At 41.9% G+C, this 24310-nt stretch overlaps 2 protein-coding genes and 2 long non-coding RNA genes across 8 annotated transcripts; 2 read left to right on the top strand and 2 right to left on the bottom strand.

Annotated features, from left to right (window-relative positions):
• The first annotated feature begins 1271 nt into the window (after positions 1-1271).
• On the top strand, positions 1272-12892 carry LOC131231032 (uncharacterized). The gene is made up of 9 exons (XM_058227109.1): positions 1272-2126; positions 3099-3299; positions 3382-3504; positions 3714-3751; positions 3840-3969; positions 5727-7568; positions 8842-8994; positions 11145-11296; positions 12379-12892. The coding sequence occupies exons 1-9, from the start codon at positions 2049-2051 to the stop codon at positions 12623-12625; spliced, it is 2964 nt and encodes a 987-aa protein (XP_058083092.1). The 5' UTR covers positions 1272-2048; the 3' UTR covers positions 12626-12892.
• Positions 12893-18130: 5238 nt separating this feature from the next.
• On the top strand, positions 18131-21933 carry LOC131230744 (low-temperature-induced 65 kDa protein-like). Of its 5 annotated transcripts, none has more exons than XM_058226702.1 (5): positions 18131-18290; positions 19112-19330; positions 19814-20110; positions 20483-21262; positions 21620-21933. In XM_058226702.1, exons 1-5 carry the CDS (start codon positions 18218-18220, stop codon positions 21664-21666), a joined length of 1416 nt encoding a protein of 471 aa, XP_058082685.1. In that variant the 5' UTR covers positions 18131-18217; the 3' UTR covers positions 21667-21933. The 5 variants fall into 5 exon arrangements, with proteins under 5 accessions (XP_058082685.1, XP_058082687.1, XP_058082688.1 ...); XM_058226704.1 differs by having other exon boundaries at positions 18133-18290; positions 19109-19330; positions 19826-20110; XM_058226701.1 differs by having other exon boundaries at positions 18134-18290; positions 19109-19330.
• On the bottom strand, positions 18199-18724 carry LOC131230745 (uncharacterized). Its single transcript, XR_009164083.1, has 2 exons — positions 18582-18724; positions 18199-18509 (listed from the first exon to the last, which is right to left on the bottom strand). It is a non-coding gene; the product is annotated as an uncharacterized LOC131230745 (long non-coding RNA).
• On the bottom strand, positions 20804-21620 carry LOC131230746 (uncharacterized). Its single transcript, XR_009164084.1, has 2 exons — positions 21478-21620; positions 20804-21358 (listed from the first exon to the last, which is right to left on the bottom strand). It is a non-coding gene; the product is annotated as an uncharacterized LOC131230746 (long non-coding RNA).
• Positions 21934-24310: the final 2377 nt, after the last annotated feature.

Below are 24310 nucleotides of genomic sequence, written 5' to 3'. Positions count from 1 at the left end.
GAATTTATAAAGGCCTGCGTATCATCCAACACACTCCGCCGGAGTATCAAAGATTCTCTAGGGTGCAACCTTTTTATTGGAAAAAGGTTTGGTGGTCCGTGGATTACGGAAGTGCGATCGTAGTGCTCCTCCTGTCGGGCCATGTTGATCAGTGTAAGGCCCAGTTCAGGAGGTGGGCCCCATCATGAATAGGCCATGGACGGTCTCTTTTTTCCTGTAAAAATGTTCATAGCCGTCCAATACATGAACTTGAATGCAAACCGTTAATCATTTTATGCTTGTATACGTCAATATACTGAATTTGGTAGGATCATACCAGTAAATCATAGTTTTCACTGTGGGACCCACCTCTCGAACGGCTACGATGACCCGTGAATACGGCGTCCCCTCTGCGGCCGCCGGTGGTGACTGCGCACCGCGCGCGACTGAGATGTAGGAGAGATACGCAGCAAGTGTGAAAATTTGAGACATTGATCGTGTGGGAGAAGCGAGACAGAGAAAACGACTGAAGATGAATGGCACGTGGCTCCCACTCGTGCCCATTTAGTACGTGCAGGGAGAGGCTCCTTCACTATCTCAGTCGCGCGAATCCTGTTAAAGCTCTCTTTTTTGTCTCGTTTCTGCCACTGCAGCTTTCCGATTCTCCCAATTTCTCATGAGAAAAGCTTCGATACTCCGGCAGAGTGGGATCGTTGAAAAGCATGCGATAAGGAAATCACACGTGGAATGTAAATAACTCAAATCAAACCGTTAAAATGGTGGGCCCCTTTTAGAAAGATCACAAATAGACATTTAGACCGCTTTTATCTATTAGAATAGCTTCTTTGTTGGACGAACGGTTGCAATGAAGAAATTCAACGGCAGAAATTCAACTAAGAACTGTCCAGTAATCATAGGTTATAGAAATTTAATAAATCTGATTTTGGAAAAATAGCCTATCTAAGATATAATCCGAAAATTGGACAGTTAAATTTGAGTTATTGAATGCCACGTGAAATTTCTGAGTGTCTGCGTATGAACAACCATCAGAGTCTGCCAGAGTATTAAAAAACTCCCTGTTCGACATTTGAAATTTTTGGCTCGACCCTTTTCAGTATCCAAAACTCCAAACGAGAGAGAGAGAGAGAGGTGAAATCTGCTTTGAATTGCGTTTTCTCTGAAAAGACCAGAAGCTGGGAATCGATGTAGAAATGGTGAGTTTGCTGGCATTGATATGTTTGGAAGTCTGTTGAGGTGAGGTTTGATTTTTTTTATTCCCCCCCCCGCCCTTTTTTTTCCTGGAGAGAACTGAGAAGGTTGGAATCGGTGGAAAGATCGGCATTTTCTAGCATCATGACGTTGGAAAGTTGGATGAGGTGAGATTTGATTTGGGTTTTCTCTGAAAAGACCAGAAGCTTCGAATCAACGGAGAGACGGTGAGTTTTCTGGCATTGGTGTGTTGGGAAGTCAGACGAGGTGAGTTTTGAATTGGGTTTTATCGGAATATCAGAAGGTTGGGATTATGGAAAGATCAGCATTTTGGAGTGTTTCTATGTCGGGAAGTCGGCTGAGGTGAGATTCGAACTGGGTTTTCTCTGAAAAGACTGGAATCTTTGAAGATGTTGTGAGGTCAGATGAAGTTAGATTTGCATTTTTTTTTTCCCTTTCCAATGGAAGACATTTTCTAGAATTGATCTGTTGGAAAGTGTGATGAGGTGAGATTTGAATTGGGTTTTCTCTGGTGATACCGGAGGCTTTGAATCGATGGTGTCTTTTTTCCCGCTTTATATGTCCAAGAAGTTTGATGATGTGAAATTTGAGTTGGGTTTTCTCTGGAAAGACTGGAAGCTTTGAATCGATGGAGAGATTATGTCTTAGGTGAGGTGAGATTTGAATTGGGTTTTTGTCGTCAAGGACAGAATCTTTTAGACTGATGGACTTGTGGTGAGGTCTGTCAATGATAAGTTGGAAAGACGGATGAAGTGAGAATTGAATGTGCTTTTCCACCAGAGAGACTGGAAGCTTCAAATTGACAGCGATATTTTGAATTGAAGCAGCAAGCAGCAAATATGTTCAGGGCAACGAAATGGAGGAGCAAGAAGAACATGATCAAAGCCATATTCAAACTGCAATTCTGGGCAACACAGGTAACTGATTACACCAGGATGTAATATTTCCTGATGTTTTGATTATAGAAGAGTAGATTCTCCTTAACTATCATCTAATCTGAAAAGGGTGAGTTTTGATTATTTTCTATTGATTGAAATTTTGATGTGGGATTGTCATGTTTGATAGCTGATTCCTTGAATTCTGTCTTGCTCATAGCTGTTAAGGAGCGAAGAAAAATGATTTGTGATTTCGGAATTTCTACCATTAGTATAGTTTCCGAGAAATTGCGAAATGGGGCTCTTTTGTTTTGTATTGGAAAGAAAAGAGCTCTTTTGCATCCAGACGAGAATAATTTTATGAACTTTGGAATTATACTGGGAGTAGATTGCAAATTATTTTCTCCATCTCTATTATCTAATCTGAAATGGGTAATTTTTGATTCTTTCTATTCATTGAAATTACGTGATTGTTGTTGTTGGATACATTATTCTTTTAGGTTGTGTTTGGCTAATGGAAATTGAGTGGAGATTTGTGATTTTGGAATTTCTACTCTTAGTAGAATTTCTGAATATTTGCTTAATGGGGATATTTTGTGTTGTATTGAAAACAAAGTGCTCTTTTGTATCCAGATGAGTATCATTTCATGTTTTTTTTTTTTTTTTTTCGGAAACTATACTAGGAGTTAAAAATCCCAAAATCGCAACTTACTTTTTTCTCGATGCCTGAGCCAAACACTGCCTTAATGAATTGTCTTTGACCGAGTGAGCTTCTCAGTACTGGAACAAAGAGAATTATCATTGTTTATAATCTTATCTGAAATGGGTTTATTGTAAATGGTCAATTTTTTTTTGCTACTTGATGGATATCATTGGATCAAAGAGAGAGTACAAACTGAAAACTGAGAATTCAGGCAATTTGGTTGGGTACTGAATGATCCGTAGTTCCATACAGATCTGATTTTATAGTACTTTTTTTAAATTATTTTATTTTATTTTATTTTTTTCTTTCAGGTGCCGCAGTTAGGATGGGATTCTTTGATGGTGTCTCTAGTTCCTGTGGAAGTTGGAAAACCAACAGCAAAATCAGAAAAAGCTGCAATTCATGAAGGAAACTGCCAATGGGAGAATCCGATCTATGAAACAGTGAGATTCACCAAGGAGTCAAAATATGGAAAGATAAACAAGAAAATTTACCGGTTTCTCATTTTGACCGTACGAAGCTCCAGCCTCTTTCTTTTCATATGTGAATTTTTCGTTTGTTTTGTTTTGTAACTGATTTTGCTGCTTTTTTCAGGGATCATTGAAAGCTGGTTTGCTGGGAGAAGTCACCATTGATTTTGCGGATTATGCTGAAGCTATAAAACCTTCCTCTGTCTCATTACCCCTTAAGGCTTCAAATTCAGGCGGAGTTCTTCATGTAAGGGTCTTCTCTTTCTAAATTCCGTGGATGGGAGTTTCCCTATAAATCACAAGTTCTCTGCCAGATGTAAATCTGTTGGTCTGAATCACAGATGGAGCTCCTATGAAAATTTATATGTATTTCATGTTTAAAATTGAATCGATTTTATATGTATCTGTGTTTGGTTGCTGCAATTCCTTATTTTTGGATTTTGATTCTCGTGACAGGTTAGAATTCAGAGAATCCGAACAACTGCTGATGCAAGGTAACAATGAAAGAACCCTTAAAAAAAAATAAAATTTCTTTGAGTTTTATTGCAATTTGGGTTTATGAAACAGGATTTGTTTGCTCAGGGAAATGGAAGAAAATGGAGATGTGACGGTGAGACCGCATGGTAGGACCTTGAAGAGCGAATTAAGCAATTGCGACACAGATGGAAGCTGTAACACTTGTAGTGACATTAGCAACTGCAATTGTACTGAAGTAAGTTCTCTTTTTCCTTGCAAACAGATTTCTTAATCATTTCTATGTCACCATATTTAGGGTGAGCAATAAATAATAAAAGAAAGTAAATGCTTCCATACTAGAAATGTTTAAAATTGTGTCACTACAGTTGATCAAAATTCAGATAATCAACTACATTTTGCATAATAAGCATACTCCATTTTCTTAAGATTTTCCATGTCCAACATGACACCGGATCCAACTCACTTGTTTGACATGTTGACATAGGTATTAGTACAAAACCTCAGGGTCCGTTTGGGTAGGTGATCCTACAAAATCGGCATTAAGCATAATCCTGATTTTGGTAGTCCCCATGCCCTCCATGTCAGTTTTGTCACCATAAAGTCGCGCTTTCCTCTACATAAGTGGAATTACCGAAGTTTCAGAAAAAACCTGAACCACTGCTAATTGCAATTATGCAGAGAAAGCATGGTTTTAATGGTGAATCTGACATGGAGGGATGCAGCCTGATAAAATCGGAATTTAGACCTAATCCCGATTATGTGGTATACCCTAACCAAACCGAACGATAATTTTTCTTCTATTATTGTATTTTATCATCATTATTTTTTCTTTTATTATTGTATTTTAACATCATCATTGTAATCGTCATTGTCATCATCATTATCTTAGCCTACTCTTCTCCCAACAAATTGGGGTTGGCTATTGAATGGTATTTGACAAACATTTTAAGATTGTCCACTAGACATCAACCTTCTCCTTTTACCGGGGTTCTAGAACTAACCAGTGTGGCTCATATCGACAATGCTCACATGCAAACATGGACCCACACAATATGAATGCTAGTACAATTGTTACACACTCACCCAGTAAGACAGGCAAGTAAAAGAGGGTCGTAGAGTGGCTGTTGCCATCAAGGTTAAAAATGTTTATTGGGTATCGTATCATTCATCACTGCTATGGCCCTGTATCGCCCTTGTACAAGGCTCTTTCAGGCTGATACAGGCTGATATAGCTGTATCGTTTGTGGACGCATGTACCAGTTTTGAATGATACTTCAAACCTTGGTTTCCAGACATACTACTGAGCACAGGGCACAAAGACACAGATGGAGGACATGCTGGAGGCACAACATAGCTGGAAGTCCAACTACACATGTTCAAAAGGTGAACTGAACGCTTCTTCCAGTGAGTTGTGTCTGCAAAAAGAAAAGAGGAAAAGTTTTGTATTTAACACAGTATTTTGACAGGGCAAGTGGCAGTTTCTGCTACAAGTCCTTGTGGAATAAGCTTATTCTACAAGTGCCGGTTGTGGGCCCACAGGGGTGTGCATATTGCATATGCAAACCTACCATGAAAGTTGGGATGCCCTAAAAATCAGTATGATCCAACCATCATGTGGGTCACCACGTGAATTTGGAGGTTTTTGGGTAATTGTCCGTTGTTTTCTTGGGTGGGGCTTACCGTTGCATCATTTCATCCCACACAATTCAGAAAATTTCATTGATCTTTAATTTCCATATTTCTTTGTTGAAATGGTTACTGACACTGTATGTAGAAAATATACATCAGTTGATTCTGAATCAAATGTCAATAACAACAGTCGGTCTTTTCTTACTGTATCCATCACCGTCCTTTCACAGACCTACCGATCATTGATCATTATCATCATCTAAACCTTATCCCAACTACTTAAGGTCGGCTATACAAATCCTTTTATGCCATTCCACCCTATCGAGAAGCCACTGATGATTTGGCATTTTTGCATGTTTGCAGGATAGCTCATCCGTTACAGGGATAATGCAATCGAGCTTATCTCATGACAAAGCAACATCTCAGTGTGCTGAATCTGATGGCATTCTGAGAGCATCTAGCTGCTCTGATTCTACATCAGCATCCAATTGCAGCTCAGGAAAAGAAACCCCACAAGAACTTGGATTCAAGAACAGCAATATCCATCGGGACGTGTCCTGCTTGCCATTGTCTGTCAGCAACAATGCTCTGCCCCTAAAACGAACAGCCGATGCCGTTCATTCAGTTACAGACTTTAGGCAGCATCGGAGGTTGAACACAGAGTGGTCAGTCAGTTCAGCTCCGGATGGAAGTCTAGATGACTCAACAAACAGTTTCGAAGGCACCCATTTGAAAGAAAGGCCGCAGGCTTCGGATGTCTCCGTAGAAAATCTAAAAAATGAGATGATAGTTTTGGCGAGACAAGCAGATGTGTCAGAGCTGGAATTACAGACTCTTAGAAAACAGATTGCAAAGGAGAGACGCACTGTGCAGGATCTTTCATGGGAAGTTCGTAGCCTCAAGGAGGAGAGAGATGGGCTTAACAGAGAGTGCGAAAAACTCAAGGTCTCGCAACAGAATTCTGAAAGTGGAAAGGTTTCGGCCGGGTTGAAATTTGAAAGGGAGGATTTGAGGAATTTACTAGTAGAAATCGAACAAGAGCTGGACTATGCGAAAGTTCTGAACATCAATCTTCAGTTACAGCTACAGAAGACCCAAGAATCAAACTCTGAGCTGATTCGCACTGTTCAAGACTTAGAAGAACGGTTGGAGAAGAAAAACAAGGGAATCCAAGAAGCAGAATCAGGAAATGGTGATCCGCTTTCGCTGCCATCTGAGATGAATCGAGAAGATCACAACGTGCCTATTTCCAACATAGAATACTCGCTACAATGGAAGATTGTACAGCTTTGTAATGAAATAGAGGTATATAGGAAAGACAGAGAAGAGCTCGAGACACAAATGGAACAGCTTGCTCTAGACTACGAGATCTTGAAACTGGAAAATCACAGCATGACTTTGAAACTCGAGCAAACCCAGCTGCAAGAACAGCTGACGATGCCGTCTGAATGCTCGGCCTATTTGGCTGTTATGGATGACCTTGAAGTCCAAGTCGAGAGCTTGGAGAAAGAACTTGAGAAACGGGTAGAAGTATTTGAAGCTGATTTGGCAACCATTGGACGTGCCAAAGTTGAGCAGGAGCAACGGGCCATTCGAGCGGAGGAGGCATTGAGAAAGATGAGATGGAACAATGCTAGCACTGCCGAACGGCTTCAGGAAGAATTCAATAATCTTGCAATGCAAATGTCACTTGCACTTGATGCGAGTGAAAGGCGGGCCATGCAAGCAGTTACTGAAGCCAAAGAATTGCGTTTGCAGAAAGTTCATCAAGAAAACTTGTTGGTGAAGGCTAATGAGGAACTCGGGTTGGCTAGAGTCCGATTTGAAGTGAAACTGAAAGAGCTTTCGGATAAAATGAATTTAGAAGCAAAACAAATGGATAAGCTTAGACAGGAACTTGAAGAGAAGTCTAATGAGCTTGAGAATTTAAAGAAACCCAAGGAAGCAGGGGAAAGGGCCTTCTTGGAAGAAATCGGAATGCTCCGAATGGAGATAGAAAGGCTAGAGCGAGAGAAAAACAACCTTTCCGAACGGGGAAGAGAGGAAGCACTGAAAGAAGCAGATGATGTGATGTGTATGAAGGATGGAAATGAGAAGATGGTTGGAATTCTAAGATCAGAGGTGGCCAGCCTTCAAAATGAATATAATCAATTGAAGCAGTCCTTGTTAAAGGATGGGTTAGAGAAAGAGAACCTAAGGAAGCAGGTATTACAGTTGAGTGGTGATCTTCATAGGGGAAAGGATCTGATGAGGAATGCTTATATCTAATTAAACTCTCTTATTAACATATTGTTTATTTGGCCATACCCCAAATTTTACAATGGTTGGATGATCATAATTGCAGATTGGAAGATGTTTGCCAATTGAAATATTGATCGTTGTTTGGACTTTTATCCGACCATCCATTTGTAATCATCAGAGTAATACAACTGGTGGTTAGGGTCATCTGACATGTGTTGGGGTATGGCCATTGGAGTCAGGGGCCAGTAGAAGAATGGTCTGACTCTTGTATAGTTTATGTACTGCTTGATGAATAAGATATAAAGTGATAAGCACTGGATTCTCCATAGAAGGGATTCTATTGTCTAATTTTGTTCATATTGAAGAGGAAATATATGACCTTTGGCTTGAGGATCTGCATATTATCATAGTGAGGTCCGTGATTAGGTGGTCTAGACCATTGATCTGATGGTGTGTTGATAGAGCATGCCCTAAAGAATCACACTATCGAGACAATCCACAGCCTTCGATCAATGGTGAGAAAACGGATGGTTAAGAAAGATAATACCAACGGTTCACATTCGACAAAAGAAAACACCAAATATTGAATGGTGAGGATATTCCAATCTGAAAACTTTTGGAACATGGCCTACACATTCTGGGGCCTAGAAGATGATCCATCTTAATCACTAAGACATGGGCCCCACTTAAACAAACTCAAGGATTGAGGAAATTATGCATGTCCTTGTGTCCAGGATCATATAATTCCTCCAAATTAAAATGTTTTGCTATTTTGGTTTATCCAAACAAAAATTATGAGGTTTGCTAAGACTACATGCATGTACAAGGCATAACATCTACATGCCACCACATGTGCCAAGCTGGCAGATAGGTGCAATATCCAATCTGTACATCAGGTAGATCAACCTTGAAGATTTTCTCATGCAAAAATCAGTCAGGTGGACCCCGAAATTGTAAACAGGCAGACAGTGTAGAGAACTTGTCATACAAGTCTTTCTAACTAGTATACTTGTTTCATAAGAAGTGGTCCACCTGATTAGTGACCAACCTAATTCTTGGGTCAATGCATCAACATAGTGGGAACCCCATGATGGATGGATTAGATCTTGTACCTATGTGCCATGCTGGCACATGTCGTGGCATATACATGAGCTGCCTTAAACATGTGAGTGTGCTTACCAAAGCTTGAAAATTATAATGCCATGTCCTTTGCTGTTTTTTAACATTTGATTGACAGGTAGAGATAAATGTAAATGAAGCTGCGCTGAAAAACACAACTCATCCATTTTTAACGATGGAAAAGGATCTTTGCAAGAGGATTGAAGAACTAGAAAAGGTTACACAAGAGCTCAATGAGAATAACCCAAGTTGCAAAGATAAATTTGACAAGGTATGTCTCTTTTCATTCATATTAATGTATTGTATGTATATATGTGCATGTGTATGCGATTAGCTTTGCTAAGCACACGTGTGTGTTTCGCAGCTTACCCATCTGCAGTCCCATGTGCCAACTCGGCACTCATGTGCAAGATCTAATCTGTCCATTAGGTGGGTCAGATCCAAGCTTACGTACATGTGTAGACATTCATCGCATGAGTGTGTGTTATCTTTGTCATGACCTGATGCCTAAATCTATCTATAATTATCGCCGGCTCAGGGTTTATCGCCTCGTGCCTCGCCTTCCCCTTACTGTAAACAGGGGAAGGCTCGTCTACTCTCTCGGCTCACTTGCTTCCTAATAACTTACATCAGTAGATGGGAATTCTCCAATCTTTCTAATCAAAGAAAAGAATGATCGTCATGTAATTTACACAGAACCTCCGACTCGCCTGCTTATTGTCAAAGGATATATAGAAAGGAGAATGTTTTGTTAATTGGGGAACACAACCTGGTGCTGTCCTCACCTCTGTCGGTCAGTAGCTGTTATCTTCCATTCGTCGGTGATCGGCGGATCGTATTTCTCTATCTACTCCTCTCCCTCTTGTTCCAATTGAATGACTCTATTTAACAAAGATGTGTGTGTGTGTGTGTGTGTGGGCACGATGAAGACACTGATATGGGGACGGACATGGGCATGGGATACAACTCTCCGTTTCGTATGGGCATGGGATACAACTCTCCGTTTCGTATGGCCCTGTTTGATCAAGGAAGTGAGAATGTGAATTTGGTAAATCCATGAACTTGTCAAATTCATGGATTTGCACTGATTTGGATTTGGCAAATTCCAAAATCCACTGTTTGGGAAACAAGCTACAGATCCATGGATTTGGAGTATATTTATCCAAGTGGTAGAGCATTTATTGCAAAGGAATTACGTTTTATTTATTTATTTATTTATTATAAGAGTCTCATTCTAAAGACTTGCCTAGTTTTTTTAGTTTTTTGGGGATTTCTATTTGTGTCAAATCAATGGATCTGGAACAGTTATCAAATGGAGGTGTGAATTGGGAAATCCATGGATTTGGCAAATCTCCAACATAAGACAAATAGACAAACAGGGGAGATTTGAAATTTGTGGATTTCACATATCCCTGCACCAAATCCCTCACCCCAAACAGCCCGTAAAAATTGAGGATGTGGATACGGATATGGCTATTCCGTTCGTAACATGCTTTCCGTATTTAGTTTTCCAATATTTACTTCAAATATTTGAACCACTCTATTCATCTTTTTTAAACGAGGTATTGTTGTTACCGTGTATGATTTGTTCAATAGAGAGATACATATGATGATAGGAATGAAAGAAAATTGTCCGAATTCAGGAAATAGCGAACCCAATGCAATATGATTTAAGTCAAAACAGTTGCCCGAGAAGAATCTTACAGCTGCCTACTCACAGTTGCCGCCACTCGTGATGTTGCCCAAGAGCGAGTTTGGTAAGGATCAAGTGTAGTGGAGCCTTGAAATCCCAAATTCTCGAGAGATGGATGTGGGTCCATGGTTTTAAATAGCAGTTTTGGAGTGTGACTCACATGGAGACCATAACTGGTGCAACTTGTTCCTATTCTGTTGGACTCTTTTGGCTCAGTCTGGTTTTGGAGTGTGACTGACTCGTTTGTTGTCCACTGATACCGAGTCTACTCTGATTCAGATAACATTTAAGACCATTTAGACATTCTCATGGATAATATTCACAACCTTTGTTTCCTTCAGCTTTTAGTTTGTATAAGTGGGGTCCAGTTTTCCAGAGATCTGAGCAGTTGTAATTATGGGTGTGGGTGAAGATGCTCCATGAATCAAGAATCTCCCAGACTAGAAGATCTAAAGATCGAATATCTACCCTTAGGTTGAATTTGGATGTTTGCTGTCTTTACTTTCTTAACCATCTATTGGCTAGCTGCAAATGGATGGATAAAGATTTTCTCATGTGGGTCCATGGCGGGACCCCGCTTAACCGTGGGCCCCACTTGGACAAACTGAAGCTAAGCACACAATGGGACATCTTTACTGCATCCAACTTTGTAATATCTTTCAAATGTTGAAACGAAGATCTGACCGTTAACAGTTATGTAATAGCTCACACATGGGATTGTCCTGCAGATGAGCGACGTGAAAGATGTTGAGGATGGAACTGGAAATCCTGACAACTGCAAATATGGAAGAAATAAGGCTGGAAATTTGCTGGAGCCTGAGATGGGAGCTACAGCATGCATTCCTGATCGAAATGCAATTGATGTAGCTCGAATGACAAGGTAGAAGCTTTTCAACTACTACTCTTTCCATGATTCCAAGTTTCACTGCACTTTGTAGTTTAATCTCAACCTACAATGCGATGTGTGCACGGCATCCAATTCAGCCATCATTTGCACCCCTCATCTTCTCCTTGGTGCCCAAAAATCAGGCTGATCTGACACTTAGATGAGCCACACCATGCAAAATGATGCCTAAGACTGAGTTTGGGGTTGTCTGTTCATCCTGGTGGGTTGCATGTTCTGAATGGATTGGATGGCATATACAAAACATCAGTGAGCCCCACATACAATCTGGGAGGTTTTTAAGGGTGGTGTCCACATCCCAATTGTTCCCTATGGTGTGGCCCACCTAGATTTGGACTAGACTGATTTTTGGGAGACAAGGAGAACCTTAGGATTACACATTATGGACGGATATGATGCCAGGCACACATCAAGATGGGCCTGCATTGTTGGTTAATCTTAACCTACAAAGCTTTGTTGTGGATCTGGCCTCTTTACTAGGAGCAGTGGGGCTCATCTATGGCAGAATTCATTTAAATGGGCCAAATGTCTCATTCATCAAACAATTTCAGCCATCTGATTGGTGGACCTTTACATTTTGCGTAGATATATGTGGGTCTTCTTTCTAATAGTCTAGTTGCAGGACCACCTTTGGATGGCTAGAATTCCCTTGGCATCCATGGTGGATCCCGGGCTTTGGAAGGTGGACACTGTTAACCATCCCATTGGACATCACCTAGTCCACTCTCTCTCTCTCTCTCTCTCTCTCTCTCTAATGCAGGGGCATTTTCACAATGGGCTTGAGTGGGGTGGCCTATGGGATGCAGGGAAACACTCGGGGTGGGTGGCCCGTGTGAGGCGGGTGGCTTGTGTGAAGCGGAACCCATGTGAAGTGGGGCCCACGAGGGGGGTTCGGCCGAGGTCCTAACCCATGGGGATGTGGGGCCTGGGCTATGAGATAAAGGGATTAATTTGCCATGCTCTATCAGTTTGAGCTTTTATAGCAAGTGGTTAATTGTCCTCTCTCTCTCTCTCTCTCTCTCTCTCTCTCTCTCTCCTAATCTTATTTGTTTTTGCAGCACTGATGGAAGCGATGCAGAGAAAGGCCCGGAAATCTCAGCAGGCTGCGCTGGCGATCACAGCGACAATGATGGATTGCTGAGGGAAATGGCATTACTTAAAGAGAGGAACAAATCCATGGAATGTGAGCTGAAAGAAATGCAAGGAAGATACTCTGAGATGAGTCTCAATTTTGCCGAAGTTGAAGGCGAGCGGCAACAACTACTAATCACCATCCGTTGTCTTAAGAATGCAAATATGAATTAAGATTTGAGGCCTGTTGTTTTGCAGGGTTTGTAGAGTAAGCTTATTGTACAGTGCAGTTTGCGGAGCCCGCTGTGATGTTGGGGCCATATCCAATCCATCCATAAGGTGCGCCTCTTCAAGTTCATTGTGTCTAAAAAATTAGTCCGATCCAAAACACAGGTGGGTCACACCCTGGGAATGGTTGTGATGCGGACACCCACCATTAAAACCTTTGGGATTGTGTGTTAGGTACATGTGCTTTTTATACCATCCAATCCATTCACAATATCAGCTCTGCCGGGATGAATAGACATGTTGAAAATCAGGCAATTCCAAAACTCAGGCCGCCTTCGCTATGCGATTTTAAAGGATTTGGTCATGATTTTTCATGGTGTGGCTGCCTAAGTTGTTGATTGGTGTGATTTTTAGGATCCAAGGAGAACATGAGGGGGGCACATGGTGGGCCTCCATGACTTTGGGGATGCAAGTGGATGTCTGATGTAGGATAAAGTACAATCTCATGGATGGCTAGGATCAAAAGAAATTGGGGTAGATGTAGGGTTTAGTGTGCACTATTACTTTCGATAGCTATAACTTTGCAACTGGTTATCCATTTTGCGAGTATATGTTGGAAAGATACCCACAACTTCGATATCTTAGCCAATGCCAAAGCTCATTGTGTTATGAATGGCTCATAAAATATGAGTTTTAACGCAAAATGTACCATCTTTTATCAGTTACAGCTTTTACTATTTTTAGTTGTTTTAGGGTTTGATGAGTCCTAAAATAAATAAAGGTATTTGTTTTTAGATATTTTTGGAGAGTTAGAAGTTTTATTATTTTTAATAAGTTTAATATTTAAGAAATTTTTTTAATTTTAAATTTATTTTTTTTCTGAAAAGCTACCGGCCTAAGGTTTCTACAAGTCAGATTAATGGTAATGTAAACATTACTTCATTCATTATTCTCATTCATATATATTTTTTAAAAATCTTTTAGTAAGTTTTTTTGGCTTGTGGGTTTGAGGTTTCTCGTGGATTTGAAGTTTATCTTAGAAAAAAGGTGATCTCTTCCTTCCCCTTTCGACCATGCGCCCAATACATGAGTTGATATGATTCTGCAAGAGCGCTTTGAGGAATCAATAGTGAATATAGTAGAGTTTGTAGCCTTTCATCGGGAATTCCAACATTCGAATGTAAATGCAAGGCTCATTACTTGGTTGATTGAGCCCATGGCCCACTAGTTTATGTTAGGTAATTATGTTAAACCGTAGGGTTGTGCCCTACATAGGTGAGGCTACCTTAAAGATGTTGATGTTTTTAGCCAATTATATATATTAAAAAAGAGATGAAAATATCTGGGATGAAGAAGAAGAGCTTTGACTTCAGTAGATCAGGAAATTGAATGCCTTTCAACCAATTAGACATTGAAGAGGAGATGAAACTTTGTAGGATGAAGAAGAAAAGTGGACATATGCAAATCAATGACTACCTTTTGAAGAATCACCATTAGATTTCTTAATTGATTCATAGATGAATTAACTACTTCATAAGTGCATAAACATGTGGTATCTATTGTTAAATTACTTAATGGACCCACGAACAAATCAATTGATGAATTTGTATTGGCCTAGAAAAAGTTTCAATTGAATCAGAACATCAGTTGATGGATGGATGGTTGCGGACGATTTGATAATGAAAGAGATGTGTACTTTCACACTCCTTCTGTTAAAGTCTTTCAATATACATTAATACCCCATCCTCTAATGGCTCAAGCTTTTTGAGCAACTAATTGCTTAACATGGTATTAGAGCGAAATGTCCCGTGTTTCAATTCCAAGAGCAACTAATATGCCTTGGTGTTATATTCTCCATACTGGCCAGTTTATGGTGTGAGTGTCACCCTTGTCTAGTATGTTCCTGTGCGGCCCAACTTATGTTGTGAGTATTACGATTGTTTAGCATGTTCTTGTGTGTTTTTTAGTTTCGCCTTGCACGATTGATACACCATCCTCTAATAGTTCGAGCTTTTAGATTAAGTGATATACTATCCGTCATCCGACATGGTATCAGAGCGGAAGGCTGGAAAAATCAAGTATCCCTTATCTAGTATATTCCCCCTTATCTAGTATATTCCCGGCTCAAGCTTTTAGATTAAGTGATTGTTTGACATAATATTAGAGCAGAAGGTTCTGTGTTAGGGTTAGGAAAGTCAAACTTGGCCCAAAGATTGAGAAATCAAGCCCAACCTATGTATTGTACCAGTATCCTAAAATCGTGACTGATGGCCACTCATGAATGAAGCCACAAAGAATATTTTTGCAATCCACTAACACAAGTCCACTATTACATAAGTGTGGAAATTAAAATGGACTATTAAAATGGAAAAAAAAAAAGGTCTATCTATTCAACACACCAATATCCATTACTTGGGGGTTGTGTTAGTTCAAACAGTTTGATTTTCAGGCTGTCCCATCTACAGTGGGCCCCATGCTTTGTATGGTTCTTATTTGTTACATGTCTTACGTAGGTAGATTATTGTATCTCAATGTTTTCCTAATTGGGTGTCAGGCATTGGATTTGTTCCCCCGACGTCAGTGATTGATGGTATAATAGTTTGACATACGGGAGTCTTAATCATTGATCTGAACCGTTCATTTTCCCTAGCCGACTTTTGGCAGGCCCCATCAAATGATCCTAACCATCGATCTATAGCCTGCAAAAGTGAACAGCAAGATGAGGCTGATAGGTCCAATAATCAACTTGAAACATCTATTCAGTGGGACCCACCTTGGATTGCTTATGATTCCAAAGAAGTAATTTGGACAGATGATGCTAACCACATGATCTTGGGTTGCAAAACAGACGGTTATAACAAAATTGGGGAATTTTAAAGGGTTAGGACTTCTGATTGCTGTGATCTCCGGATGGTGGCCTCCCAATAGTGACCTTCAATGAATGGATTATCTAGATCGAGATTGGACGGTTCCACATATCCAATGCAATTGCTGTATTGTAAGCCCACCATCCAACTGATTGTGCTAGCCTGATTTTTAGGGTGGAGATCAGTCAGAAAGGGGCCGACCTGATTGAACACGTGCATCGCACCTTCCAAAGAAATGAATCAAGAGATTGGAGAACCCTGACCGTTCACATGGTGGTTTACCATGTAGAAAACAAACGGACGGTTGAAACGATTTTTTGTTTCCTATCATCTACTTGTTCTATGCACTGTGGCTCACATGAGTAAAACCACACTCTAAACATCTTAACAGTGTGGCCGATCTGATGGAGGGCTTGGATCTCGCAGAAATAGACCATAGTGGCACGTGTGCTTATGTGTAGATGTGCAGGACTCGCGTCCCACGACGCCTACATTTTCATAGTTTTCACTCGCGCCAGCATTCTCTACAGGTGGGTCCCACCTTTCAGTGATCTAGACCGTTCATCTATCTGGCCCACCGCGGATGGCAGAAACGGACCTTCTCGTTGTACCGTTCTACTCATCTCATAGTTTTATCGTCATCGATTGGACTGCAAGGGATTGATGGCCCAGGGATCTGCTCCATCGATACCGTGGCCCATGATTTGGACCATTTGAATTGTCACGCAAGTATGTTACGTGTCGATTTGAAACACGTGTGAGATCGGACCTTTCCATTAGGTAGGGCACACTGTTTAGAAATTTTCAAAATTTTCAGCCGTCAATTTGAAAGTACAAAGCAAACTAATTGTTAATAATTTTCTCTAGCCATCCATTTATTTTGAATAGTGTGGCCCACTTAAGTTGTGAAATGGCCTGATTTTTGAAGCAAAAGATCTAAGCATTATGCCCAACCATTTGGAAAGCTCGGATCTTGTACTAGTGTTTCATATTGGCAATTGTAGTGCTCTGCGGAATGTGGATCGTACCTATACGGTCGATGCTTTGGAAAATGAACGGTCATGAAAGTAAACTAATTTAATGGATGGATGGATGGAATCTTTAGATTCGTCTGATAATTACATGGTCGCACATGAAGCATGCCCTAGATCTTATGGACGGTTCAGATCTATGATTTATCTGTCCATTTGTAAAAGACCAACCCTGATCTGGGAGCATAGGTGATGTTTAAAGAAATAGAAGGTAACTTCAGTTCTGGAACGGATTGGCTACTCCCCCTGCCACCAGGCAATGGCTGACGGTCAGTGCTTTGTGGGCCCCACCATGATGTATTTGTTTCATCCATGCCGTCCATATATGTTTACAGATTATTTCATGGTATGGGGCCAACAATTAGGTATATCCAAATCTCAAGAAGACCACATTACAGGAAACAGTGTTGAATGAGCGCTGACCTTTAAAAACCTTTTGGGGGCCATAAAAGTTTTGGATCAAGCTGATCTTTGTTTTTTCCCTTCATCTAGGCCTGTATGACCTAATCAACAGATTGGATGTCAAATAAACAGTACAGTGGGCCTTGGGAATATTTTAAAGGTGGATATCCAATCACCATTGTTTTCCTGTGGTGTGATCCACCTTAGATTTATATCCCTCTCGGTTTTTGGATAAAGCCATAAAATGATCTGTAAAAATGGATGAACGGAATGGATGAAACACATACATCATAGTGGGGCCCACAGAGCACCGACCACAGCCACCAGGCTGGTCGCAAGGGGAGTAGCTAATCCGTTTCCCTTCAGTTCACCCCCTTGTTGGGATGTTCACGCGTTCGGATGCATGGTAATTACCATACGTTCAAGCTGTGTAGGTTTTCGTCGTGATGTTTTTTGTAGAATCTAAGCCGTTCATCGGGTGAGACTCCTCATGAGGTCCGTTCATTTTAACTATTATTCTTATAAAAAACTCGGTTGGGACACAACAGGGAGCAATGAGCAACGTCCAGTCATATCTAAGATTTTATATTCGCTTGTTGTTGCTCACCTAAATTTCGAATTTTCGAATTGAAAGTCCCTTGATCCTGGTGGGGCACACTTGGTGAATGGTTTAGATGACACATGCACAAAAAACGGTGGACCCCACATTCTGGAAGTTTCTATGGTGGCGTCCCCAACCAACTTAAGATCTGTTGGAATCTAGTCCTAGGGCGATGGACGGGTTAGATAGCACCAACATGTCACGGTGGGCCCCATATAGATCTCACACATGGGAAACATTAGCACGTTTTCATGTGATCATTCCCTCTTATAAGTGGGCCACACTGTATCCGCGCCTGGTATAAAAATCGACCCGTGGGGCCCACCATACAACTGGTTTTTCCTGACCGTTGGACCGTGCATCAATGCCATTCAGCCCATCTCATGTTACACACGCGTGCCAAGTAACACGTGCATGTGCAAGCAGGTCTTGCGTCAGGAAACTTTAAAAATAGCATAACCGTTACCCCATCGCGTCCATCTCCACGTGTCCACAAACGACGTACATATACTACGTGTCCTACTCACACTAACAGCCGCCCACGTGTCATCATGCAGTGAAATGGAAGCATCTGGGCCATGCAACGGTGTAAAATACATGGCCTTCTTGGATCCATCCGACCCTTAAAATCTTATCTTCTGTTCACTCTCATCCCTTCCAAAGAAAGCAAAGGAAGTCTTCTTAACTGCGGATAGACATGGCTACTCAAATAACCCCTGCACATCCTCACAATTACGAAGATGACCCCAACAGAGGAGTCATTCATTCAGGTTAGTAACTTATATGCCAAGGGTATTGTTGGAATTTAAGTCGTCAATGGAGCGTTGGGAACAAGTGGGGCACATTATTCAGTGATCTAAACCGTTGATGTTGTGGGCCTCAATTTGTGATTGGCTAAAATCCTCCATATTTGCCAGATCGTGGCCGTGGAATCTTTGGCTTGATTTCTGCTTCAATTCTAACCGTTGCTATGTTTTCTTGTTAATCGTCTCTTTCTTGACCCTTTGTTCACGGGTTTGGATTTTTTTAAATCTGAGATATTTGGTGATTGCGCCATCCACAGTGGGTCCCACATTATTAACGGTTGGGATGACTTACTGTGGGTCCCACTTCTGAAAAATGAAAAACTGAATGGTGGTGTACCAAATCACTGATGGGATTTCGTCAGCGTTCTTTTTGCATGATATTTTCTTTATATGATTAGGGTTGTCCAATGGCTGTGATTTTTGGTGTTTGCCAGCACCTGAACCTTATGATGAATGGACGGTTGGGATCATCATAGCCTTGCCATCCCACATGCATTTTATACATAATGTGACTTTCAGTGTATGGTCCATCTGCAGATCCTTAGGAAGAATGAATGGTTTGGATCGTCATATACATAATTATGATTGGTCAATTGCAGTTATTTTTGGATCATCATACATGGTATGCTACATGTATGGTATAGAAAGTGGTCAGATCTTACTTAAATGGTTAGGATTGTCCAATCTCAATCTATGGTCCATCCGTGGGGTCTTATGATGAGTGAACGGTTGGGATCATCATACACATGCACGTATTTTTTTTCTTTCTATTGATTTTGCAGCAGTAGTAGAAGAAGAAGATCATCACGAGAAGAAGTCAGTGCTGAAGAAGGTGAAGGATAAGGCGAAGAAGATAAAACACACGCTTGCCAAGAAGACACATGTGAGCGATTCTGACCATGACGATGACCGTAACCCTGCCTATGAAGTTCACACCACCGTTATTCGTGAAGACGACGACGATGAAGACAGCGAAGACGAACCGGAAGTTCATGGAGCCCCTAGTACGTAATTTTCATTCCTCTGTCTCATTTTTTTGATATTAGGTTGCGAGTTGTGATCCTGTGGGGCCCACCGTGTTGTCTCATTTGACATCTGATCCATCCATCATTTTTGCCGGATTATTTTACCAAGGCCATCTTAAAATCGAGTCAGATAAGTAGCCCATGCCTTAAGAAAGAGTAGTGAGTAGAGATTGAACGTGTCCATTATAACTTTATTGGGTCATCTTGGATCACGATGATATTTGTGTTTTCACATCACCCTACTAGGAATCACCTTTTGAACGGGTTGGATGGCTTGTAAAGATCACGGTGGGCCTTGATTCTTCTGGTGTGGCCCACTTTAATCATTTTGCATCTGCATTATTTTTGGGTTCACATTCTAAAATCGTTTCTTAATTGATGGACGGAGTAGATGTCTTACATGGACATCGGGGTGGGCCCCACAAGGGTGTATTCTGACAGGAGTATGGCTTACGGTTGCAGTGTATCAATCAGCAACGGCTCACGATCGCACGGGTCAAGAGGAAATTACAGACGAATCCAGTGTCAATCTCGGAAAAGTTCGACCCCCGAAAGGGGACAAGGAGCATGTTCCAAAGGACCCGACAACCTTCGAAGCGGGTCCTCATGCTCCGACGGACTACCCGACTCGACCATCTGAAGGGCCCCAGCATATCCCAATGGACGGTCCACCTTTTGAAGTGGATCCTCATGCCCCAAAAGAACGGCCCACTTCGCCTGCCAATCATCAGACCAAGGTCGTGGACCCCACCGCATCAGGTATCGTACACACGCCGCACTCATACACACGTGCGGATACAAAATACGAGATCTAAGCTTTCCATCATGTTAGAAAATAGTGTATTGATCTTGTGTGTAAAGAATCAGATCAAGTTCACTGTTAAGATGGGCCACAAAGTTACAATTTAAATTAACGGTTTGAAATTTCTTTCTAGCCATTCCTTTGTTTTGATATGGTGTGGACCACCTGAGGTATGAAATGGTCTGATTTTTCACCTAATGGAAAGATCAGATCTCTCACGTGTGATTGTGACACGTGCCCAATTTGGTATTTGTACGGTCCAAGTGGGGCCCATCTTAGAAGATCCGATGTCGCTAACATGTGCCTCCCATTGCTGACTTTTACGACAGGTGGCAACGAAGCTGGGTTCCCACATCTCGACCGTTCATTCCAAGCCATGAATCTGTCAGACAAGGCCAATCCTCCAACGGGCTCTCCCGATCAGTTCTCCCCAGAGTCCACTTCCGAAAAAGCCCCCATAATTCAAGAAAATCTCCATCCAGTCCCAGACACCAACAACGAATCCCAGCCGTCCAAAGACCAACCCCACGCCTCCTCCTACACCCAAAAGATCTCCTCCGCCACGTCAGCTCTCGCTCAAAGAGCCGTCTCCGCGAAGAACGCCGTCGCCTCAAAGCTCGGATACGGCCAAAGCGGGAGCGCCACGTCAACACCGTCCTCGGGGGGCACGGAGTACGGCCGCAGGATCGTGGAGAAGCTCGCGCCAGTGTACGGGAAGGTCGCGGACGCGGGATGCGCGGTCGTGTCGAAAATACAAGGGAGCGGAAACCGGTCGGAATCGCCCGAGTCGGAAGTTAAAGTTACGGAAACGGAGAGTGGCGTGAAGCGGTCCGATACGGGAGTTTCGGTGAGTGAGTTTGTAGCGGAGAAGCTCCGGCCTGGGGACGAGCATAAGGCGTTGTCGGAGATGATCTGCGATGCGATTCAAAAGAAGAGGGAGGAGCCGGAGAGTGGGTCAGTGCAGCCGCCTGTGGCGGAGCGTGTGTCAGTTTCCGGAGGCGATGGGTCCGGGAAAGGAGTCGTGGAGAGGTTTAGAGGCGCGGTAGGGTCGGTGTTTGGGATGGGCGGCAGGTCACGTGACACGCCTGCGCCGGACAGTCAATCACGTGGTACGTAATCCGAATCTGGTAGGCCTTGAGGCCACGAGTAGTGATCTGGACCGTCCATCGAGTGAGACCAATCACGGACGGCATGGATGCATCAGGCTTACTTGTCAGCCTTCCAGCTGTGTGGCCAGAATAATGCATGTGCATTGATACGCGGGTCCGTTAAAACGGACCCGTGTAAAACAAAAGCTCAATGGGATCCACGGCTCTCATACAACGTTGAGATTTTTTAAAATCAAAGTGGGCCATCTAGTGTGGGTTTTGTTAGATGGACGGTCTGGATTACTACTACTCCCATCCAATATATGATGGGATGGACACCAGACACTGACATTGTTGATCTACGGTTGTCCGTTGCAGATGGTGATGAAGGAGAGGACCGGAAGAATCAAGTCTCTATGACTTGAAAGTGTGCCAAACAGCAGGTAGGAGATATCCCATGTGGGGGTGCGTTTGGATGTTCAATTGAATGGAATTGCAATAGATTCCCATCCAATAAATTCAAGAACTATGTGAATAAGGGAATGCATGATTCCGTTATTTCAACCCAACTGAGCATCCAAACAGAACCACATTGCGATGTACTGTAGTGGATACTTGTGTTTGTAGGAACAACTTTCTCACTCCTTTACTTGCTTTTCTGCTCTCTTCCATCTGTTGGACCCGATTTGAAAGTATTGGCTCTGTGGTCAGGTTTGGGTTTGCCCAAATCAAAATTAGCTTTGACCCGACGCGATAGTGGTCCACTTTTTTAAGTGACCCATTTGAGTCGATGCTGAAATTCCGGGACATATACTCAAATGGACTCTATCCTGATGGATTTTTTTTATGTTGGTGTGGGATGTAGGATTCATAAGACTGCTTAGATGATCATGACTGAAATAGATCCGACACAGACCCGGACCGGATTAGTGTTGGCTTTGGGTGGGTCCAAATTCATAAGGTCAGTGGTGTAGGATTTTTTTATTTTTACACGCGCACACACCACCACACACGCCGTAGTGGAATTTCACCACCTATGGGATCTCGAACCCTTGACCAGGTGTTGAAGCTCCTAAGGTTAGGGCTGTACATGAGCCAAGCTTGCTCGAAAAGCTTGCTCGGCTCAGCTCGGCTCGATCCAGATTGACTTGACTCGGCTAGGATGATGACTCTAGGCGAGTCAAGCTACAACGACCCGAGGCCAGTTAAGCTTCAAATGACCCAGCTTGATTTGATATCAAGCACAGTTCGATCATAGTGGATCTTGACTCGACTCGACTCGAACGTGGCTTGAATCGAAGCTGAAGCTCGCGCTTGGCTCGACTCGAATATATATTATATTATATTAAAAAATAAAAAAATAAATATTATATATATATATATATATATATATATTATTAATTGAATATTTGATTTGGGAGTTGGGTCTGTGTGTGTTGGGTCAATTGAGTCGGGTGTCGAAAGAGTCAAGTTGCTGGGTTGAGTCGGGGACAAGTTGGGTCGAGTTGGGAGAAGGCTCGACTCAACTCGAAGTAAGCTCGCCTCAAGCTCAACTTGAAATTTTTGGAAAACAAACCAAGATCCAATGGTAAGCTCGAGCTGAGCTCAAACTTGAGGAGAGCATGGACGAGTTAAGCCAAGCTTGGCCCACCTCGGCTCGGCTCAGATCGATGTACAGCCCTACCTGAGAGTCTACTGCCGGAGCAAGAGTAAAGACCCAACCCAGGTTAATAGAGTAGATTTATGAAATCGATTACAACAACTGTTCTATGTAGCCGTCGCGCATTTAGGTGCCGAAGCAACCTTAGAATCAAACAAGCCAATAGAGAAATGAAAATCTGAGCATGCACAAACACACTAATAGAGAAATAAAAATCGAGTATGCGCAGAGAAAGCTGCTATACATTAGTTGTGGAATTAACTTTAGAAGCTACTTTAGAATGAATCAAACACTAATAAAGAAACTAAATATGCATAGAGAAACACAAGCTAATCTCTGAAGGAGAGTGTATGTGGGGGGTCATTGATAGAGAATATCCTATGCCGGGCAAGCGATTCTCTCCTCGTGAGAGTGAAATACCAAATGATACATTGCTTGGAAAAGATCTGATAAAATAGTTAAAACGGGTGGATTACAAACACACTTTTATATGACCTGCCACCGGTGGTAGATGGTACTGGATTGAAAATACAGCAGTTCAAGCCCCTAAGATGGGCCATATGCTATTGCTTACAGGAAAGGGAGATGAGGAATACCCCTCATAATTATGGGTAGTAGCTAGAGATTTCCCAAATCCATCTAGGATATACCGAGTCCATCCCGCCATGTCCTATGCAAATCCAGCTAATGGGTGTGTTGATGTCAGTAAGTTCTTTGGGTCCCATCATGATATATATGGGATATATCCACACCATCCATTCATTTTTTTGAGATAATTTTAGGGCATGTGCCCAAAAATCAGGCAGATCCAAATATCAAGTGGGCCACACCACATAAAGCAGTTGGGATTGAATGCTTAACCATTGAAAACTTTTTTGGGATCAAGTTGATATTTGTGTTTTACCTTGATAGAGGTTAGTGTGACTTTACGAACAGGTTGGATGTAAAATAAAAGGTTGGATGGAAAATAAACATCACGATTGGCCCTAGGAAAGTTTCAATAGTGGGCATCATTGTCCATATTGCTTTGTGTGGTGTGGTCCACGTAAGCTTGGGCACATGCCATAAAATAATCTTGCAAAAAAAAGATGGAAGGGGCAGAGATAACACATACATCTTAGTGGGGTCCACAAAACTGTGATGTCTACACACTATGATGGTTGGTGGTGTGTGGCGTTTCCAAGCAGCATACTTCCAGATATGGTGGATTTTCGCTACTTCCATGCTTCAATCCAAATGTAGTTTCAAAGTAAAAGCTAGCATCTACATTTTCAACACTTAAATTACAGATTCATAATTTGCTTAGATATCGGTTCAATCCTCTATATACATAGCCCTTTTGAATGTCGTGGACTATTAATGTCTCTAGGAAGATTCTTCTATAACTATTAATGTCTGTTGAATGTATG

Source organism: Magnolia sinica, chromosome 17 (assembly GCF_029962835.1).
Source record: "Magnolia sinica isolate HGM2019 chromosome 17, MsV1, whole genome shotgun sequence".
NCBI lineage: Eukaryota > Viridiplantae > Streptophyta > Magnoliopsida > Magnoliales > Magnoliaceae > Magnolia > Magnolia sinica.
The sequence above is the reverse complement of the archived record's forward strand: the minus strand, read 5'-3'. Positions and strand labels throughout refer to the sequence as shown.

What these genes read in the sequence shown, in the direction of transcription:
- LOC131230744 (XM_058226701.1), top strand. Translation starts at nt 18,218, where the DNA reads ATGGCTACTCAAATAACCCCTGCACATCCTCACAATTACGAAGATGAC. An exon ending in CAGAGGAGTCATTCATTCAG is followed by an intron (nt 18,291 to 19,108) that starts GTTAGTAACTTA and finishes TTGATTTTGCAG; the next exon opens with CAGTAGTAGAAGAAGAAGAT. An exon ending in CGTGGACCCCACCGCATCAG is followed by an intron (nt 20,111 to 20,482) that starts GTATCGTACACA and finishes CTTTTACGACAG; the next exon opens with GTGGCAACGAAGCTGGGTTC.
- LOC131231032 (XM_058227109.1), top strand. Translation starts at nt 2,049, where the DNA reads ATGTTCAGGGCAACGAAATGGAGGAGCAAGAAGAACATGATCAAAGCC. An exon ending in ATTCAGGCGGAGTTCTTCAT is followed by an intron (nt 3,505 to 3,713) that starts GTAAGGGTCTTC and finishes TTCTCGTGACAG; the next exon opens with GTTAGAATTCAGAGAATCCG. An exon ending in GATGTAGCTCGAATGACAAG is followed by an intron (nt 11,297 to 12,378) that starts GTAGAAGCTTTT and finishes TTGTTTTTGCAG; the next exon opens with CACTGATGGAAGCGATGCAG.